This window comes from Etheostoma spectabile, chromosome 12 (genome assembly GCF_008692095.1).
Source record: "Etheostoma spectabile isolate EspeVRDwgs_2016 chromosome 12, UIUC_Espe_1.0, whole genome shotgun sequence".
Taxonomy (NCBI): Eukaryota; Metazoa; Chordata; class Actinopteri; order Perciformes; family Percidae; genus Etheostoma; species Etheostoma spectabile.
This window is the reverse complement of record NC_045744.1, coordinates 10,507,140-10,525,121: the sequence shown is the minus strand read 5'-3', so window position 1 is coordinate 10,525,121 and position 17,982 is coordinate 10,507,140. Positions and strand designations below refer to the sequence as shown.

Below are 17,982 nucleotides of genomic sequence, written 5' to 3'. Positions count from 1 at the left end.
AACTTGTCCCTTGGAACAGAAAAAGTTCTTTATTTATTTCTTTATTATCAAGCAATGTCTTAACTACATGTCCACAAGAGGGCGAGATAACGTTACTCTACAAAACAGCTTTTGTCAAACTGCCAAAGGTAAATAGACTATGTGGCTCGGGTTCTCAGTCTCCTTGTCATATCATCCCAAATACACAATAGCACATTTAATTTGTTTGTGAGGTTGGAAGATACTAGCTGTATGTACTGTACATCTAATCCATGTTTTAAAACACACATTCACATACATTCTAGTTATAATTAAAAATAATCCCATCAATTTTTAACATTACTGTTATTGCTATTTTTTGTCTTTTCCTTATACTTTTATGTATATATATTTTGTATATATATATATATAATTTTTTCTTTAGGGATTTTATTGTATTGTTTTTGTGGTCGCCTGTTTTTTTTTTATACCAGTTATTGACTTATTTCTTTTATAAAGCACTTTGAGCTGCATTTTATGTTATGAAAGATGCTATATAAATAAAGTGTATTATTATAATACACTCTAGAAACAGAAAAGTGAAATACTATTTCTCATTTGACAGGGAATTCCATAGATGCTTCAGTACGTCATCCCTCGACCCAGGTTTGGAGGTAAGGAACAACTTTAAGAATGCTGCTTAGGTATGATTGTGTGAGTAATCTACGAGGCGTTATGAAAGCTACAAATTAGCCTAGTCATGCTAACACACTCTACTCAGATGTTATTGGGACAAACTAAACAAGTATGTGACAACTGTGCTCTTCACTTGAAATTGCATGTGGTTACCTGATAAATGGCAGTTGATATCTTATTTAATGGATCTCAGGTTGACTCAGTGTTTTTTATTGTAATAGGCTACTCGTCAGGCGGTCCAAAGTCACAATGACAAAGCATTTTTAGAGCATCTTGCCAACTTTTAAGGCATTTCCTGTTGAAATTGGATCTTAGGGTGGGACAACATACAGAGCCTAAAACATAAAACAACAAAGCAGAGCAGTTTTTATTTGATGGGAAAGGATAATGGTCAAAAATGTGTAATGCTTTTAATTGGTTGGAAGTTTGTACACCAACTGGTGCACAATGAAGTGATCACTTAACATGTTCCAATTACCAGGAGTTTTAAGTATGAATGTGTGACCTAACATACAAGAAAACAATTTGTAAGAAATGGTACACTATTAGGCCAGTATGTTAAGTACAGTATATCTAATTCACGAAATCCTACTTTAATTAATTTTAATGTTTACCTTTCTTTGCCACTGTTTTAGAGACTGTTGATGCTATTTTTGAGGCTGTAGTTTGTGCTGCTGTTTAATTGTATTGTGATATCTTGAGAGGTGTTTCTAACAGTCTAACTGTTGACTATTGGACTTTATTAGTCTAAGCTAGGTATACATAATGAACTGGTAACTGAATGAATGTTGGAATTTGTTATGAATAAGCTACAACAGTCAAGACATTTTTAGTACAACTTGGAGAGGTTTCAAAACATACACAACAAAATTTCTGAATTACAAGTCTGGTCATTTTTATTTCCAGAAAAAGAAACTTTAGAAAAAGAAACTGTATTTGTACACAACAAAAAACTCAACTCCAAAACTTAACTTTGTGTAAAACTGAAATAGGCAATCAATTTAAGCACAACACTGTCTGTAGGTGCACCTCAGTTACTTTAGTCTCATTAAGCTTCTGTAATGAAACAGGAGCCCTGTGTACAGTATGTAACCATGATTAAAATTAAATTACACAAAAATAAATGAAATCACACGCTATATTTCTACAATATACCTTTGTTTTTGTTTCATGTTTTTTTTTTTTCTTAATGTCCATGTGATTATTTTACATATTTGTTTTGTGAAATAACCTAACATTGTGGTGGGTCACAAACCCTTTGGGCCATTGTTGTTTAAATAATGTGACAGCACAGGCCTGGTCTTTAAACCACATGTTGCCAACGCCTTCCAAAACACACGCCTAATGCACTGGGATGCCCATGAAGAAGAAAAAAGTGGGCTAAGGTGCAAACATTGTCCATTTGGCAAAAATAAACTACATTAGTTCATCAAAAAATATAGCTGGTGTGAGACAATAAAATAAACACAATAAAAAGAAGAAATAAATTCAGTCTACCGGTGCTTGGTGGTTAATTTCTGAATCTAGGCTTAGCCTAGTCTCACTGTTTTTAAGTGATTTGCTAGAGGTTATAGTTTTTGATATTTCACTCACACACCTTTTAAATAAGAGGCAACAAAACTCTGTCAGTCACCAGTTGGCATAGATATCAAACCAGCTGGGTTCACAGACGCAAGCACAGAGAGTGCAACCAGTGTTAAAACAGCTGGAGCAATACACCTCCTCATCCTCAGTACAGAAGTGATAACTTGACCCTCTGGTACAGTACTCAGACGATAGGAAGTGTAATTAATAAGTTAACAGTAGATGTGTGCATACAATAATTATGACACATCTGTAAAAGATAAACCTCTACACCTTAATATGAGGTAATATTAAGAAGCATAAAATGTCAGCCCATGTTCACTTGTGTTGCACTGCTTTCTGTTCTTCTCTGGGTTTTACAATGTACTCTTTGTACATTGAATACAGGACCCCTAAAACAAAGAAACAGGGGTAAGGTTACGCAACAACCTTTACATCTCCTTAAAAACGTTTATTATTGGTAAATAAAAATGGCCATGATGTAACCTATATTTTTAATAGTAGTTTTAGCCCCAACCACTTCTGATAACCAGAATTAAAAACATGTCACAAAAGTTAAAAAAAAAAAAACACAACCTGTTAACTTTGCATGAACTGGAACAATGTTACTAAGATCTAATCAGAAACATGATGATCCAAGCTACATACCAACAGTCATGGCTCCAACCACAAAGCCTTGGGCAGCTACACGCATGTGAATCAAGTGAACTGACATTTTTGTGTCACCCCGGCTTTTCATTTTCAGTAGTCTGTACCCCACAATGGCAAAGAACCCAGCCATTCCTGCAAGGAGCATAAATTAGATGACTCACTAAAAACAAATTCAGAGTGTAACACAAATGTATTAACACTGGGATACACCTAACGCATACTTTTAGACAAAACAATTCCGTTTCTGCCAACTTAATTTTTTTAAATTTGATACAAGTTAGCTTAATTTCACTATTTTTTGAATTATGTAACGCAGAACAAGATACTCACCCACTGGGACAAATGGATTCTCCTTTGCCTTACGAAGGAACTTTGACTCATTCTCATCGTAAGAAGACATCTTGACTAATTAGAAAAGAGAAGAAAAGTTAGGTATTAACTTTAAGTAAGTTTGAGGCTATTCCTAAAATATAGCAAATAGCTCATTCAGTATATCGATTGTTAGATCTTTGTTAAATCCTCGCTGTCAACCTAAATTACAGTTACAGATAAACTTGAAGTTTCAGCCTACGTAATACAATACTATTTAAATTCGTAATCCAAGCTGGTTTTTAACACTGCTCAGATCAAACGATATTACCACATGCACTGCTCAGAGGTTACATATGAAGGGCAGAGGGAAGACACATCGGTATAGCCTAGCTAAATAGCTATCTAACGTTAACATTACCAATTATATATTTTGTAAGACACATAACGTTACAGTGCTAAGCTAAGTTATAATATTTGATGTGGTATTTAGATAAAATGTCACATAACAGAAAGACTCCAGATAAATACAACAATCGAGAGCGAGTACCAATGTTACAATTCTGACATCAGATAAACCTCTATTAGGCTACGCCATAGTTGGCTGAACTAACCTAAGTCTTACTTGTTTAGAGAGTGTGTCGCTATTTGAATCGCCAATCAAGAAATTATTCGGACGGGTTTAGGAGCCTTTACAACCTCAGGTCGCACGCAGCTAAAAAATGATGGAGGAAGTAGTTAGCCGGCCGGCTACGTAAACCACCACCCTGTACGTAGGGATGACGTCAGCAGGTTATCACGAGTGTGTTATGTTCAGGTCATAGGAGAAAGTGGTAAAAATGGCTTGCGCCTCGGAAATGCTTTTAAATTGTAAACTCCCATCTCTGTTCAAATTCGGATTAAATATTCTGTGTAGGGCTATGCATTTTTCAAGATGGCTAAACATGACATCACATATCCTAGTGTTCCCTCTGGCAGCTGTTATCTTTAGGGCCGCAGGTTACAGTGCAACATATTAAGAGTTATAGTAAATCTGATGTGTTGTGGAAGCAACATAGTCAAGTGGCACAATCCACTCGCAAAGACTCAACGAATGTGAGATATTTCGAGATAAAACAAAAAGCCATTCATCTTTAACGGCCAATAAGAAACAAACAGCTCTTTCTCCGTCTTTAAGTAAACCAAATAGCTTACAACGTTGTTTTGCGATTTTGACCTGTCCCTAAGCGATTCCCTGCCTTACCAGTTATTAAACGAAGGTGGAGGTAGGTGGAAGTGAACACTCTTGCTTCACGTGATGCTCTTTGGGAGGTTATATGACGGCTCGTTGCTGCACGTTTCTGCAACGTGCTGCATCCCCATTTCAGATCATTGGAAAAATAAACTATTACAGGACTTCTAATACTAGTCCGAGTTGATAGTTTACATTTTTATGTTCCATTACTTCATATCATATTCATAGTCATAGTCATATTAGTAACTGCTGGTTTTATCAGTATTGCAATAATAATGTACTGCAATAATAATAATATTAGTAATATACTTATTATTATTATTATTATTATTATTATTATTATAATTATTATTAACCTATACAATCAAGGAAATAGCCCTTAAGAGCAAAATATGGTAGTATTGTATGTTGCCATTATTGTTCACAAACTAAATAGCACTATATGACTAACACTTGAGCATTTGGAGCATTTCGCTCAAATATGTAATTTTAATGACAAAATGTTGTCTTTCTTAAATCTGACAACTTCTAGATCTAATTCTGCATTGAAATAGTTTAATAAACCACACAAGTGATATACTAAAAAGGTTTTGTTGACATAGAGACATTTGCAAGGGTAATTAATAGAATAATACATTATGCATAATAATTATTAGTTGTAGCTACTTATTCTTGCAAATAATTGCAAGACGGGCAACTGTAACTAATGTGGCCAATTTAAAACTAGTTTAAATATTTTGTAAAGATAAAGCAGCAGAATAAACCTTTGGTATCTTAATAATAGCAAGTTGCCATGTGTTTGTGAGAGCCTGTGTTCCTTCTTGACAATGGAAATCAGAAACAGCTTTGAAGCCCTTATGAGCCTGTGGATTTTTCTTTATGCAATTATAGATTATCTGGTCGCTCTGATCCTGCCCCAGGCCCTGATGTACACTGTAGATTAAAGAAGACATAAGGAAGGAGTGCTGCAAACAACTATCATTTATCTCCCAACCTTCTAAGAACATAATTGAATATACACATTTTTTACCCTGTTTGGCCCAAGATGGCTGCTAAATCATAATACACCAAAAAGGGCAGGTCTGACAAATAAATTATGAAAATGACTAAGTGGTTTTAACATAACATTTATTTCTTACTAATAGAGTTAGCTAAACATGTGCAAATTCCATCTTAGTTCATTGGCTATCAAAGTAACAAGTACCTGAACGACACAGTGGGGTTTGAAAGTGTGGGTACCCCAGATAAATGTAAATGGCCTATATTTATATAGCGCTTTTCTAGTCTTAACAACTACTCCAAGCACTTTTACATAGTACAGGAACCATTCACCATTCAAACACACATTCATACACTGTGACCGAGGCTGCCGTACAAGGTGCCACCTGCTCATCAGATAAACACTCACACACATTCACACTCCGATGGCGCAGCTTCGGGGGCAACTTGGGTTTGTATTAGTGTACATAAAGAAGCCAAGAAAAGATGAACAAATCTCCAAAAGGCATCAAATGACAGATCAGACATTCGTGTTATATGTCACAAAAAGTTGGATTTTATTTCCATCATTTACACTTTCAAAATAACAGAAACCAAAAAAAAGGCGTCTGCAAACGTTTGGGCACCCTGCAGAGTTACCTTGTACTGCCCCCTTTAGCAAGTAGCACAGCTTGGAAACGCTTCTTGTAGCCAGCCAAGAGTCTTTCAATTCTTGTTTGAGGTATCTTCGCCCATTCTTCCTTCCAAAAGTCGTCCAGTTCTTTGAGATTTCTGGGCTGTCTGTCATGCACTGCTCTTTTAAGGTCTATTCATAGATTTTCAATTATGTTGAGGTCAGGAGGTTGTGAAGGCCATGGCAAAACCTTCAGTTTACACCTCTTGATGTAATCCACCGTGGATGTTAAGGTGTGTTTAGGATCATTACCCATTTGTAGAAGCCATGCTCTCTTTAAATTCTGCTTTTTCACAGATTGCTTCAAGTTAGAATCCATTTTTCCTTCTACTTGTGAAATGTTCCTTGTGCCACTGGCTGCAGTACAACCCCAAAGCATGATTGATCCACCCCCATGCGTAACAGCTGGACAGAGGTTCTTTTCATTAAATTCTGTGCCCTTTCTTCTCCTAACGTAGCTTTGCTCATTCCGGACAAAAAATTCTATTTTAACCTCTCGGTCGACAGAACTTGTTTCAACAATGCATCAGGCTACATAATATATGTTAATTTGCAAACTTCAAATGCAGATTTTTGTGGTGAGGACGTAGAAGAAGTTTTCTTCTGATGACTCTTCCATGAAGACCATATCTGTACAAGTATCTCTTTATAGTGGAATGGTGTACCACAACTCCAGTGTCTGCCAGGTCTTTCTGGATGGATTGTGCAGTCAAACGTGGGTTTGGACTTGCTTTTCTCACACTCCTGCGAGCTGTTCTGTCTGATATTTTTCTTGGTCTTCCAGATCTTGCTTTAACTTCCACTGTTCCTGATGATTGCCATTTCTTAATTACATTCCAAACATAGGATATTGGCATCTCAAAAGGCTTTGCTATCATCTTTTAGCCTTCTTCAGCTTTGTGAACATCAACTATTTTCAGTTTCAGTTTTCTAGACAACTGCTTAGAAGAACCCATGGGGCTGATTGTTGGGGCAAGGTCAGATGAGTCTGGGCATTTAAAACCTTAAGACTGACAGCACCTGGTCTTTTCAGACGAAGATTGAGAACAATCCATGACGCTGTCAGGTCTCAGCTTTCCAAAGGGGGCGGTGCATGCTATAAACTCTGCAGGGTGCCCAAATATTTGCAGACGGCATTTTTTTGTTTTCTGTTATTTTGAGATAGTAAATGATGTAAATAAAATCTAACTTTTTGTGACATATTATACAAATGGCTAATCTTTCATTTGATGCCTTTTAGAGTTTTTTCCATATTTTCTCGGCTTCTTTATGCACATTTACACAAATTTTTACCTGGGGTGCCCAAACTTTTGAACCCCACTGTAAGTGATAAAGGTCCAGATAAGCAGTGGCAGCACAAACTGTCCTGTTAGTAGTGTCCTGAGGAGGACAGTCACGGGAGTCACAGGACAGTCAGACACTTTACACTATATAACTGATCTAACTGAGCCTTGGCTGAATGTCAGCTGTGCTTAAAAAGTACTTGAAAACAAGAACTACTAATCAAAACCACAAGTTATCTTTATTAACAATTCTAACAAACTTTTTTTACATGAATCATTTTATGTAAAACAATCTACATCTATTATGTAAAAAATAAATAAACATTTCAAAGATATACAATGATTCAATGACATAACTTATTTTTAAATAAACATAGTGTACAATGAGAAATATTCTCTCTCCAACTAAACTAAAACTTGACTAAAGTTCCATCTCAACCTGGGTGGACCAGACGGTATCAAATTTCCTGTTTTTTGACTTCTTCCGCCCTTTGCTGTCAGGGCCTTCTCTCGTCTTGGAGGTAAAAGGTGTCCCAATAAAATTTGATAGTCCAAGAAGTTTTTCGGATTTAAAATAATTTTGTTCATAAAGTGCAGCCTTCAAAAATGGATACTTTTACTTTCAATATACCTTTTTTTCTCTTCCGCTTATAAATCACAATTAAATCTACTCCTTTAGCTTAACATTGGAAAGCTGTTTAACTTAATACAGACAATAATTTATTATCTTGTATAAATAACGCTCTGTTGTAGGTTTCACACCTTCCGCTGCATTCCAGCAGGTGGTGCTACATGTCCACTTGTGTAGTCAAGGAGCCACATAGAGCAGATTTTGTGAACATAATATTTTGCATCTTTTTTTACTTTACAAAAAATAAAGGGGTGAATTCAGTATCGGAAATATTGGGCCTTTTATAAAAAAGATATCCACAAACAGGTCACATTATAACATAACTTTTACCTAATTTAACTGTAGCTTTTGACACAGTAAAGTTAGTACACCAGGCATTCCGAATAAGTAAAACATTTTGTCAATGATTCAGAAATCTTAAAATACAGTTTAGCTTTGTCAAACAATAGAGAAAACATTGCTGAGCGGAGAGGAATTGGAGTATAGCAATAAACATTATGTGAAACTTTTTGACACTCAATGTAACATGCAACTGAATTGAAATAACAAATTCCCTCTGCACTTTTTTGTGTTAAATGCTGTTCTAAGTCGTGTTCACTTATTTATACTTTGAAAACCTAATATTCTAATATTGCCAAGAAATCAAATGAACACCTAGGTGAACAATTTTCTGTCTGTTCAAAAAATGTATTGTAAAAAACATCTACTGTATGTTACAGATGTCAGAGAAATGTTGCATGTACTGCCTACAATCTGTGAAGAGATCAGTGGCAGCAGGAAGAAAACCTAGTAAAGCATTTCAAATACTATATGGAAATATAAGATCTTCTGTTCTCATGTATTATTTTCTCACATTTGCTGAAATAATGTCACAAATTATTGGAAATTTGTAATATTCAATTCAATTCAATTCAATTTTATTTATAGTATCAATTCATAACAAGAGTTATCTCAAGACACTTTACAGATAGACCACACTCCAGAATTTACAAGGACCCAACAGTTCTAATAGTTTCCTCCAGAGCAAGCAACAGTGCGACAGTGGCGAGGAAAAACTTCCTTTTAGGCAGAAACCTCGGTCAGACCCAGGCTCTTGGTAGGCGGTGTCTGACGGGCCGGTTGGGGTTAGAATGAAGAGTGGCAATAATAATATGTTAATCAAGGTTTACTTAACCCTCCTGTTGTCCTGGGGTCAAACTTCCCTTGTGTTTAAAAGTTTCTACATCAGAAATTTGCGATTCTTTCATCCAAATTTTCCAAATATTACATGGATGGTTCCATATAACGCTTCTTGCAAGTTAAACAGGATCAGTTCACTACTTTACTGAATTTTGGGTGTTTTATTTCCCCCCCGAAAAAACGTGATACAAAAATGCTATTATTTCATATAAATGAGGTTTCTTGACCATGATTTCAAAAAAGAAAATAGTGTAAAACTAGTGGTAATATATAGGTGTTAGTGATGTGTACAGTATACTGATGGTAGTGTTAATAAAAGGAAGAACATAAATGAACACAAAAATGAAAGCGTCAAAAAATTGTTCCTTTTCAGTTTTGACCTGAGAGGACAACACAAAAGGGTTCTTCCCCGTCGACCATGCATCAATTTTTTTTTTTTTTGCTTCAAAATTGAAAATGAAAACTTTTTCCCGACGTTTTTGAAGCTTTTTCCAACATATTTGTCACTTTTTTCAACGTCCTTTTACCATTTTCTTTTTTAAATACTATACAATTGAAACAACCAAATTCAATGAAAGTATCCACATTGTTTCTGTTGACAATTTGGTTGCAAGAAACCCAAATTTCTGAAAAGGAAACTTGTTGAAAGTGGGTCAAAATTGACCCGAGGAGAACAGGAGGCTTAAACACATATTTAAATCATAAAACCCTTTAGCTTGTTAATGTGTAAATGTGTCTGTATTACACGTTCCCGCTTAATAAAGCCTTCACTTGAACAAATGATCACATTTTATGAAGCCATGAGACAGGATTAAACAGACAGGATAAAATCTTTTTTTAATCTGGTAACCCCCATTGAGACCGAGATCTCGTATTTACAATAATGTGCAAAACTAACGGAACTTGCATAGGACCCTTCAGCACCAACCAATCCTGTGAGTGGGTGGTATATGTTCCAACTCTCCAGTCAAAGAGTGATGTCAAATATGTCAAATAATAACAGGTTCAAGGTCTTGAACATTCCAAGCGGCTGAAGTAAATAAGAGATTGCCACATCTAATCAACACAATGGGCAGTTGTCATGGTCAAGGTTATACTCATAATCATCTGGGTGTGGTGTGATCCATGTTATATCATTAAATTAACTATAAAATACAAATTTTGTTAGAGAAATTAAAATGTAGGCTATATACTAACATATGGCTGTATGCCTTTCCAATAATTTGTGACATTATTTCAGCAAATGTGAGAAAATAATACATGAGAACGGAAGATCTTATATTTCCATATAGTATTTGAAATGCTTTACTAGGTTTTCTTCCTGCTGCCACTGATCTCTTCACAGATTGTAGGCAGTACATGCAACATTTCTCTGACATCTGTAACATACAGTAGATGTTTTTTACAATACATTTTTGGAACATACAGAAATGTGTTCACCTAGGTGTTCATTTGATTTCTTACTGGCAATATTAGAATATTGGGTTTTCAAAGTAAGTGAACACGATTTAGAACAGCACTTAACTCAAAAAAGTGCAGGAGAAATTTGTTATTTCAATACAGTTGCATGTTACATTGAGTTTTAAAAAGTTTCACACAATGTTTATTGCTATACTTCAATTCCTTTCCGCTCAGCAATGTTTTCTCTATTGTTTGACAAAGCTAAACTGTATTTTAAGATTTCTGAATCATTAACAAAATGTTTCATTTATTTGGAATTTCTAGTGTACTAACTTTACTGTGTCAAAAGCTACAGTTAAATTAGATAAAAGTTATGTTATAATGTGACCTGTTTGTGGGTATCTTTTTTTTATAAAAGGCCCATGATTTGATTACATTTCATTTAGAAAACCTGCATGCTTGATTACACAGTGAAAGTATTGCTTAATGCTTCTTCTTTTCTCTGGAACCATTTTACCATTTTATGCTTGAAAGGATGTTATTGACTTAGCAGCTTGTGGAATGCGGAAACCGATCCGCCAAGCAAAGGGAGGAGCAAAAGTCTCTATATTAAGCATTATGGGAATCTGAATCTGAACCTTGTGTGGCTGACAGAGAAGCCTGCCATGGGACTGCTGCTGCCGATTCTCCTTGGCTTTCTTGCCGCTCTGATTGGAGGGCTGTACCTTCTTGGGGTGTTTCGACAGCAGCGACCAGGAGAACCCCCTTTGGATAAGGGACTCATCCCATGGCTGGGTCATGTCTTAGAGTTTCGCAGGAACACATTTAAGTTCCTAGAGAGGATGAAGCAAAAACACGGAGATGTGTTCACAATACAGCTAGGAGGGCACTACTTTACATTCCTTCAGGACCCTCTATCGTTTGGATCATTTGTTAAGGAGAGTCGAGAAAAACTGGACTTTAGGAAGTTTTCTGTGCAGCTGGTGCGCAGAGTGTTTGGTTACACTGCTGTAGAGAATGAACACACCATTCTCCAAATTAACAGCAACAGGCATTTACAGGGGAATGGACTGGAGGCAATGACACAATCCATGACGAGTAATTTGCAGAAGCTGATGTTGCACAACATTGGTTCACCTGCAGACCAAAGAACCTGGACGGAGGATGGACTGTTTATGTACAGCTACAATATTGTTTTTAGGGCCGGCTACTTATCTCTGTATGGCAATGAGCCACACAAGTCAGAAGAAAGCGAGGAGAAAGACAGAGCTGAATCAGAAGCCTTATTTCACGAGTTTCGTAAATATGACCAACTCTTCCCCAACTTTGCTTATGGGGTCCTGCCACCAAAGGAAAGGTTGGAAGCACAGAGGCTTCTGGGACTCTTCTGGAAAACTCTGTCATTTCAGAAGATGAAGACCAAGGACAACATCAGTCGCTGGGTGTGGGACATCCAGCAAGGCAAAATGGAGATGGGTATAAAGGAGTCAATGATAGACAGGTACATGTTTGTGCTTCTTTGGGCCTCTCAGGGCAACACAGGGCCTTCTTCATTCTGGCTGCTCCTCTTCCTCATGAAACACCCAGAAGCCATGGCAGCAGTAAAGGAAGAGGTAAATTCGGTTTTGAAGGAATTTGGGCAAGAAGTCCAACTTGGTGGCCCCCTAATCAACCTGACTCGTGAAATGCTGATGAAAACACCAATCCTGGACAGTGTTGTGGAAGAGACTCTCCGACTCACTGCTGCACCCCTCCTCACCAGAGCAGTGATTCAGGATATGACCCTCAAGATGGCTGATGGGCGGGAATACTTCATCCGCAAGGGTGACAGAATGGCAGTCTTTCCTTACATTGCCATTCAAGTTGACCCAGAGATCCACTCTGACCCACATTCATTTAAATATGACCGCTTTCTCAATCCAGACGGGAGCAAGAAAACACATTTTTACAAAGCAGGGCAGAAGGTGAAGTATTACACCATGCCCTGGGGGGCTGGGGTCTCCATGTGCCCTGGGCGTTTCTTTGCCACCAATGAGCTGAAGCAGTTTGTTTTCCTCATGTTGGTTTATTTTGAGTTTGAGTTGAAGAATCCTGATGAGAAGATACCTGAGATGGACTTCAGTCGATGGGGCTTTGGAACGATGCAACCTGACAGAGACATTCAGTTCCGATACAGACTAAAATATTAAACTAATGAATTGTTTTCTGGGTTAAAGAGAGAGACAGAGCAGAGCAGAGAGCAGTTTAATCTAGTCAACAATAAGTCAATAATCTTTTTATAAACAAATTATGTTGGTATAATAGAATATTGTGAATATTATGGCTGCTTCATTGCACAGCTTTTTCCAGCATGATATCATTTTTACCAGGTGTTGCACTATAAAGTGTTAATAATTACTTTGTCTTCATATTGGTTAGAAAGATAAAAAGAAATAGAAAAAGCTGAAATGCCATTGCTTTGTCATCATGATAGTTAATAATTTGTTTAACAATAATACTTTTCTGTTTATGTAACCTTAAGAGGACCAGCGTTAGGTATGGGAGGTGTATGCATTTGTAGCCATGGCTTGTTATTTAACATGATTATGCAAAAATGCTTGTGAGTTTTTAGATTTTTTTCAACCTCTAATAAAGCCTTCATTTGACCAAAATAACAAAAGATTATATTTTACTGTGGCCTCTGAACTTTATCGTTGTAAAATATATAATTGCTCAGTAACACATGACAGGCACTACATTTTAGCTGTCACCACATTTAAACCACATAACTAGTCATTGCTGATCTCACTATCATTCCGCAGCTGACTATGCAGTTTTTTGTTCTTTTTTTAGATACAGCAGCATTTAGCCAATTGCTATCAAAACTTACAGTAATTTTGTGATATGTTTTGAACATACGTTTAACAGTTTTACAATAGTATGTGAACATGTACAAAAATAACTGTAAATAAACAGCACATTGGTGATTTAGTTTGAGTAAGAAAACAGTTCATACATTTTTAAAGATGTTTTCATTGAATACATCATGTGTCAGATCAATGAAAAGTGAGCCACAGTTTAGTCCACATTGACTTCTGTTAGGCTGACTGTGAAGAGTTTGCTTAGATTTTGGGAAATATTTACTTTAAATGTAAATGTAAATGTGCTGTATTTATATAGCGCTTTTCCAGTCTTAACAACTGCTCAAAGCGCTTTTACATCTACAGGAAACATTCACCATTCACTCACATTCATACACTGTGGCCGGGGCTGCCGTACAAGGTGCCACCTGCTCATCAGATAAACATTCATACACATTCACACTCCGATGCGCAGCACCGGGGGCAACTCGGGGTTCAGTGTCTTGCCCAAGGACACTTCGACAATGACTGCAGGGGCGGGGATCGAACCACCAACCTTCCAATTGGCAGGCAACCGCTGACTTTACAGGTCAGTAGCTCTGTACCGTAGTTTATTGGAAGGCTTAAGGTCATGATTTGACCTCTGTGATTCTAAAAGCAGTTACTAGCTTGGGAAACAAAGTGACGTGAAGCAGAGTTCAGTGTACAATGTTTAATGGGAAAAAGGTTTAATGGGACACACAAGAGTAACTCAAGAGTAACATTTTCTAACAATCGCTCAATTCACTTTCATGACATGAGAGTAGATAAGATAAGGGCACCAGAATAAAGGACGATTAGTTCAAGGTAGGTTCACACAGTTAAATCATTAGAAGGGCCACAATACGTGTCAGAGGTCATGCATTCACAGTCTGTACATGCTGATTTTCACACAATTTTAATGAATAAGCGCAATATAGGCTAATCATCTGTAACTTTTCATCTGTAACTCTCTGTACAGACATCACAGATAGAAAGATTTCTGTTTTTATATCAGGAACAGATTGCACTCAAAAATGCCTAAAAATCTGACATTTTTGAGAAAGAAGATATTTACCCCACAGTCACACTGTTTCGTAAAACTGCTGCTTTGAAGTGGGTTGAACGTTCCATGCTGTGTATTGCTGGCACGCCACACACAGAAACAAACTCATGCACACATCTGGTACTAATGCATGCCATATGCTGTACTTCTCTGTCATCTCCAGCATCTGATAAAACATGGAGTAAACTTTAGAAAAGCAATCTAATGGGTTGCTTTATTTAGCCCTGTCCAGTTTATCCACTGTCCAATATTAGACTAAACCATCTTAAAACACAATAAATGGCCAGGTAAACTAAAACCTTGTGATTAGCCTGCAGTACCATCCATACCCTTTAATGACCATTGCCAATTTTTATTTTTTTTTCATCCCTATTGTCATTTTTTCAGGACTGTTGTGGACTTAAATTGGATTACGTTATTTTAAAATGTAGGCCTTCTATCTTTTCACCTCAATATGATATGCATTAATAAGGGGACAAAATGTTTGGAAGCACCTTTCAGTATACATACATACAGTGGTGTGAAAAAGTGTTTGCCCCCTTCCTCATTTCATGTTCCTTTGCATGTTTGTCACACTTAAGTGTTTCGGAACATCAAACCAATTTAAACAATAGTCAAGGACAACACCAAGTAACACAAAATGCAATTTGTAAATGAAGGTGTTTTATTATTAAAGGTGAAAAAAATCCAAACCATCATGGCCCTGTGTGAAAAAGTGATTGCCCCCCTTGTTAAAACATACTATAACTGTGGTTGTCCACACCTGAGTTCAATTTCTCTAGCCACACCCAGGCCTGATTATTGCCACAACCTGTTCACAATCAAGGCATCACTTAAATAGGAGCTGCTTGACACAGTAAGGTCCACCAGAAGATCCTTAAAAGCTACCATCATGCCGAGACCCAAAGAAATTCAGGAACAATTGAGAAAGAAAGTAATTGAGATATATCAGTCTGGAAAGGGTTATAAAGCCATTTCCAAAGCTTTGGGAATCCAGCGAACCACAGTGAGAGCCATTATCCACAAATGGCGAAGACATGGAACAGTGGTGAACCTTCCCAGAAGTGGCCGGCCGCCCAAAATTACCCCAAGAGCGCAGCGACGACTCATCCAAGAGGTCACAAAGACCCCACAACAACGTCCAAAGAACTGCAGGCCTCACTTGCCAGTTAAGGTCAGCGTTCTGCCTCCACCATCAGGAAAAGACTGGGCAAAATAGCCTGCATGGCAGAGTTCCAAGGAGAAAACCCTGCTGAGCAAAAGAACATCAAAGCTCGTCTCAATTTCTTCACAACACATCTTGATGATCCCCAAGACTTTTGGGACAACATTCTGTTGACCGATGAGACAAAAGTGGAACTCTTTGGAAGGTGTTGTGTCCAAGTATATCTGGCGTAGAAGGAACACTGCATTTCATAAAAAGAACATTATACCAACAGTAAAATATGGTGGTGGTAGTGTGATGGTCTGGGCTGTTTTGCTGCTTCAGGACCTGGAAGACTTGCCGTGTAAAAGGAACTATGAATTCTGCTGTCTACCAAGAGATCCTGAAGGAGAATGTCCGACCATCTGTTCGTGTACTCAAGCTGAAACGAACTTGGGTTCTGTAGCAGGACAATGATCCTAAACACACCAGCAAGTCCACCACCGATGGCTGAAGAAAACAAAATGAAGACTTTGGAGTGGCCTAGCCAAAGTCCTGACCTGAATCCTATTGATATGTTGTGGTATTACCTTAAAAAGGCCGTTCATGCTCGAAAACCCTCTAATGTAACTGAATTAGGACAATTCTGCAAAGATGAGTGGGCCAAAATTCCTCCAGGACGCTGTGAAAGCCTCATTGCACGTCGCAAACGCTTGGTTGCAGTTGTTGCTGCTAAGGGTGGCCCAACCAGTTATTAGGTTTAGGGGGCAATCACTTTTTCACACAGGGCCATGATGGTTTGGATTTTTTTTCACCTTTAATAATAAACACCTTCATTTACAAATTGCATTTTGGGTTTACTTGTGTTGTCCTTGACTATTTAAATTGGTTTGATGTTCCGAAACACTTAAGTGTGACAAACATGCAAAGGAACAGGAAATGAGGAAGGGGGCAAACACTTTTTCACACCACTGTATATTCCTTTCATATACATTCATTTTTGTGTGTACTTTCCATCTGTCAGACCAGCTCAATATATCACAGGACATTCATGCCAGGTTCATAAAACAGATATTAATGCATGTTTTGTATTCCTTTTTGTACAGATGATGTAGGTTTGTGTGCTACACCATAAGAAACAAGCATTAGTGGACAATTGGCTTTTATGAGCATAAGTCTATTGAAGTGGGCAGTGAGGATAAGCCCTGGATTATCCCAGGTAATTTTAAACAAACAATGCAAATGCATGATTGAGTGCCCTGTAAGGATGCAATAATTTTACTCACAGTGGTGTGGTGTGATTTCAGGTTGGACAAAAGGTGAAGAAGTTCTTAAACTCCAGTTAAGCATCTACAATCAAAATTGCATTTACCATATTTTAGCACTCAGGCATTTCTGTCTTGTCTTATTTTACGAGCGCAGAATGAAAGTAGATTCATGTGGTGACGAGTTCTTATTGTCTGTCCCAACTACACAGGACCACATCAGACACAGAGGCTTCCAGAACCACTTGTTAATTTATGCAGCAAAGCACATGTCATATACTCCCTTTGTCTACAAGACCCGGACTTTGCTTGGAGCTATCAAAAACACGACACGCAATCGGGAGGGACACAAAATGTAAGATGTTACGGTTATATTTTTGTCTAGTAAACATAGTTGTTACAGCCTGGCTTTGTTGTGTTCTGCCCCTGTTCTAGCAGCCCCCCAGATGGACCGGCCTTTTTCGCTGTATGTGGATGCTAGTAAGGTGGGGGCTGGTGCTGTGCTCATGCAGACAAATGGAAACAGTGTTGACTGTCCGGTGAGTTTCTTTTCGAAAAAGTTTAACTCACATCAGCTTAATTATTCCATCATTGAAAAGGAGGCTCTGGCACTCATTTGGGCTTTGCAGCACTTTGAGGTTTATGTGGGGGGAGGGGGGAGTCCAGTAGTGGTTTACACTGATCATAATCCTCTGACTTTTCTCCATTCACTCCAGAATCCGAATCAGTGACTTATGCGTTGGTGTCTTTTCCTCCAACCTTTTCATTTAGACATTCGACATGTCAAAGGAGCTGACAATACCGTGGCGGATGCCATGTCCAGAGCTGTGGCGGTATAAGCGTTTGTGGCAGTTGGGATGTGGTTGGGAGTGTGAGGACTCCCGTCTTGAGGGAGGGGGTGTGACGGCCCTTCCCAATATGCCGGCCTGTTATGTCTGCTCTTTTTTTTTTAGCTTTTTAGACAAATCCACGCCATAATAGTCAGCCACTCTAAAGAGCTGGTCTCTCTTATAAGAATCAAGCAATTCCACATCTGGACACTTAATAAACT

General features: G+C 37.7%; 2 protein-coding genes across 2 annotated transcripts; one reads left to right on the top strand and one right to left on the bottom strand.

Moving 5' to 3' along the window:
• Nucleotides 1–1,532: 1,532 nt before the first annotated feature.
• On the bottom strand, nt 1,533–4,034 carry higd1a (HIG1 hypoxia inducible domain family, member 1A). Its single transcript, XM_032532492.1, has 4 exons — nt 3,824–4,034; nt 3,220–3,294; nt 2,887–3,021; nt 1,533–2,630 (listed from the first exon to the last, which is right to left on the bottom strand). The coding sequence occupies exons 2-4, from the start codon at nt 3,287–3,289 to the stop codon at nt 2,557–2,559; spliced, it is 279 nt and encodes a 92-aa protein (XP_032388383.1). The 5' UTR covers nt 3,290–3,294; nt 3,824–4,034; the 3' UTR covers nt 1,533–2,556.
• A 7,185-nt stretch (nt 4,035–11,219) lies between these two features.
• LOC116699759 (5-beta-cholestane-3-alpha,7-alpha-diol 12-alpha-hydroxylase) lies at nt 11,220–12,823 on the top strand. Its single transcript, XM_032532486.1, has one exon. The coding sequence runs from the start codon at nt 11,264–11,266 to the stop codon at nt 12,785–12,787; it is 1,524 nt and encodes a 507-aa protein (XP_032388377.1). The 5' UTR covers nt 11,220–11,263; the 3' UTR covers nt 12,788–12,823.
• Nucleotides 12,824–17,982: the final 5,159 nt, after the last annotated feature.

Coding starts and splice junctions, on each gene's coding strand:
- higd1a (XM_032532492.1), bottom strand. CDS start 3,289: ATGTCTTCTTACGATGAGAATGAGTCAAAGTTCCTTCGTAAGGCAAAG. Junction 3,022..3,219: donor GAATCCATTTGTCCCAGTGG/GTGAGTATCTTG, acceptor TGCTCCTTGCAG/GAATGGCTGGGTTCTTTGCC. Junction 2,631..2,886: donor GGTTGGAGCCATGACTGTTG/GTATGTAGCTTG, acceptor TCTTTGTTTTAG/GGGTCCTGTATTCAATGTAC.
- LOC116699759 (XM_032532486.1), top strand. CDS start 11,264: ATGGGACTGCTGCTGCCGATTCTCCTTGGCTTTCTTGCCGCTCTGATT.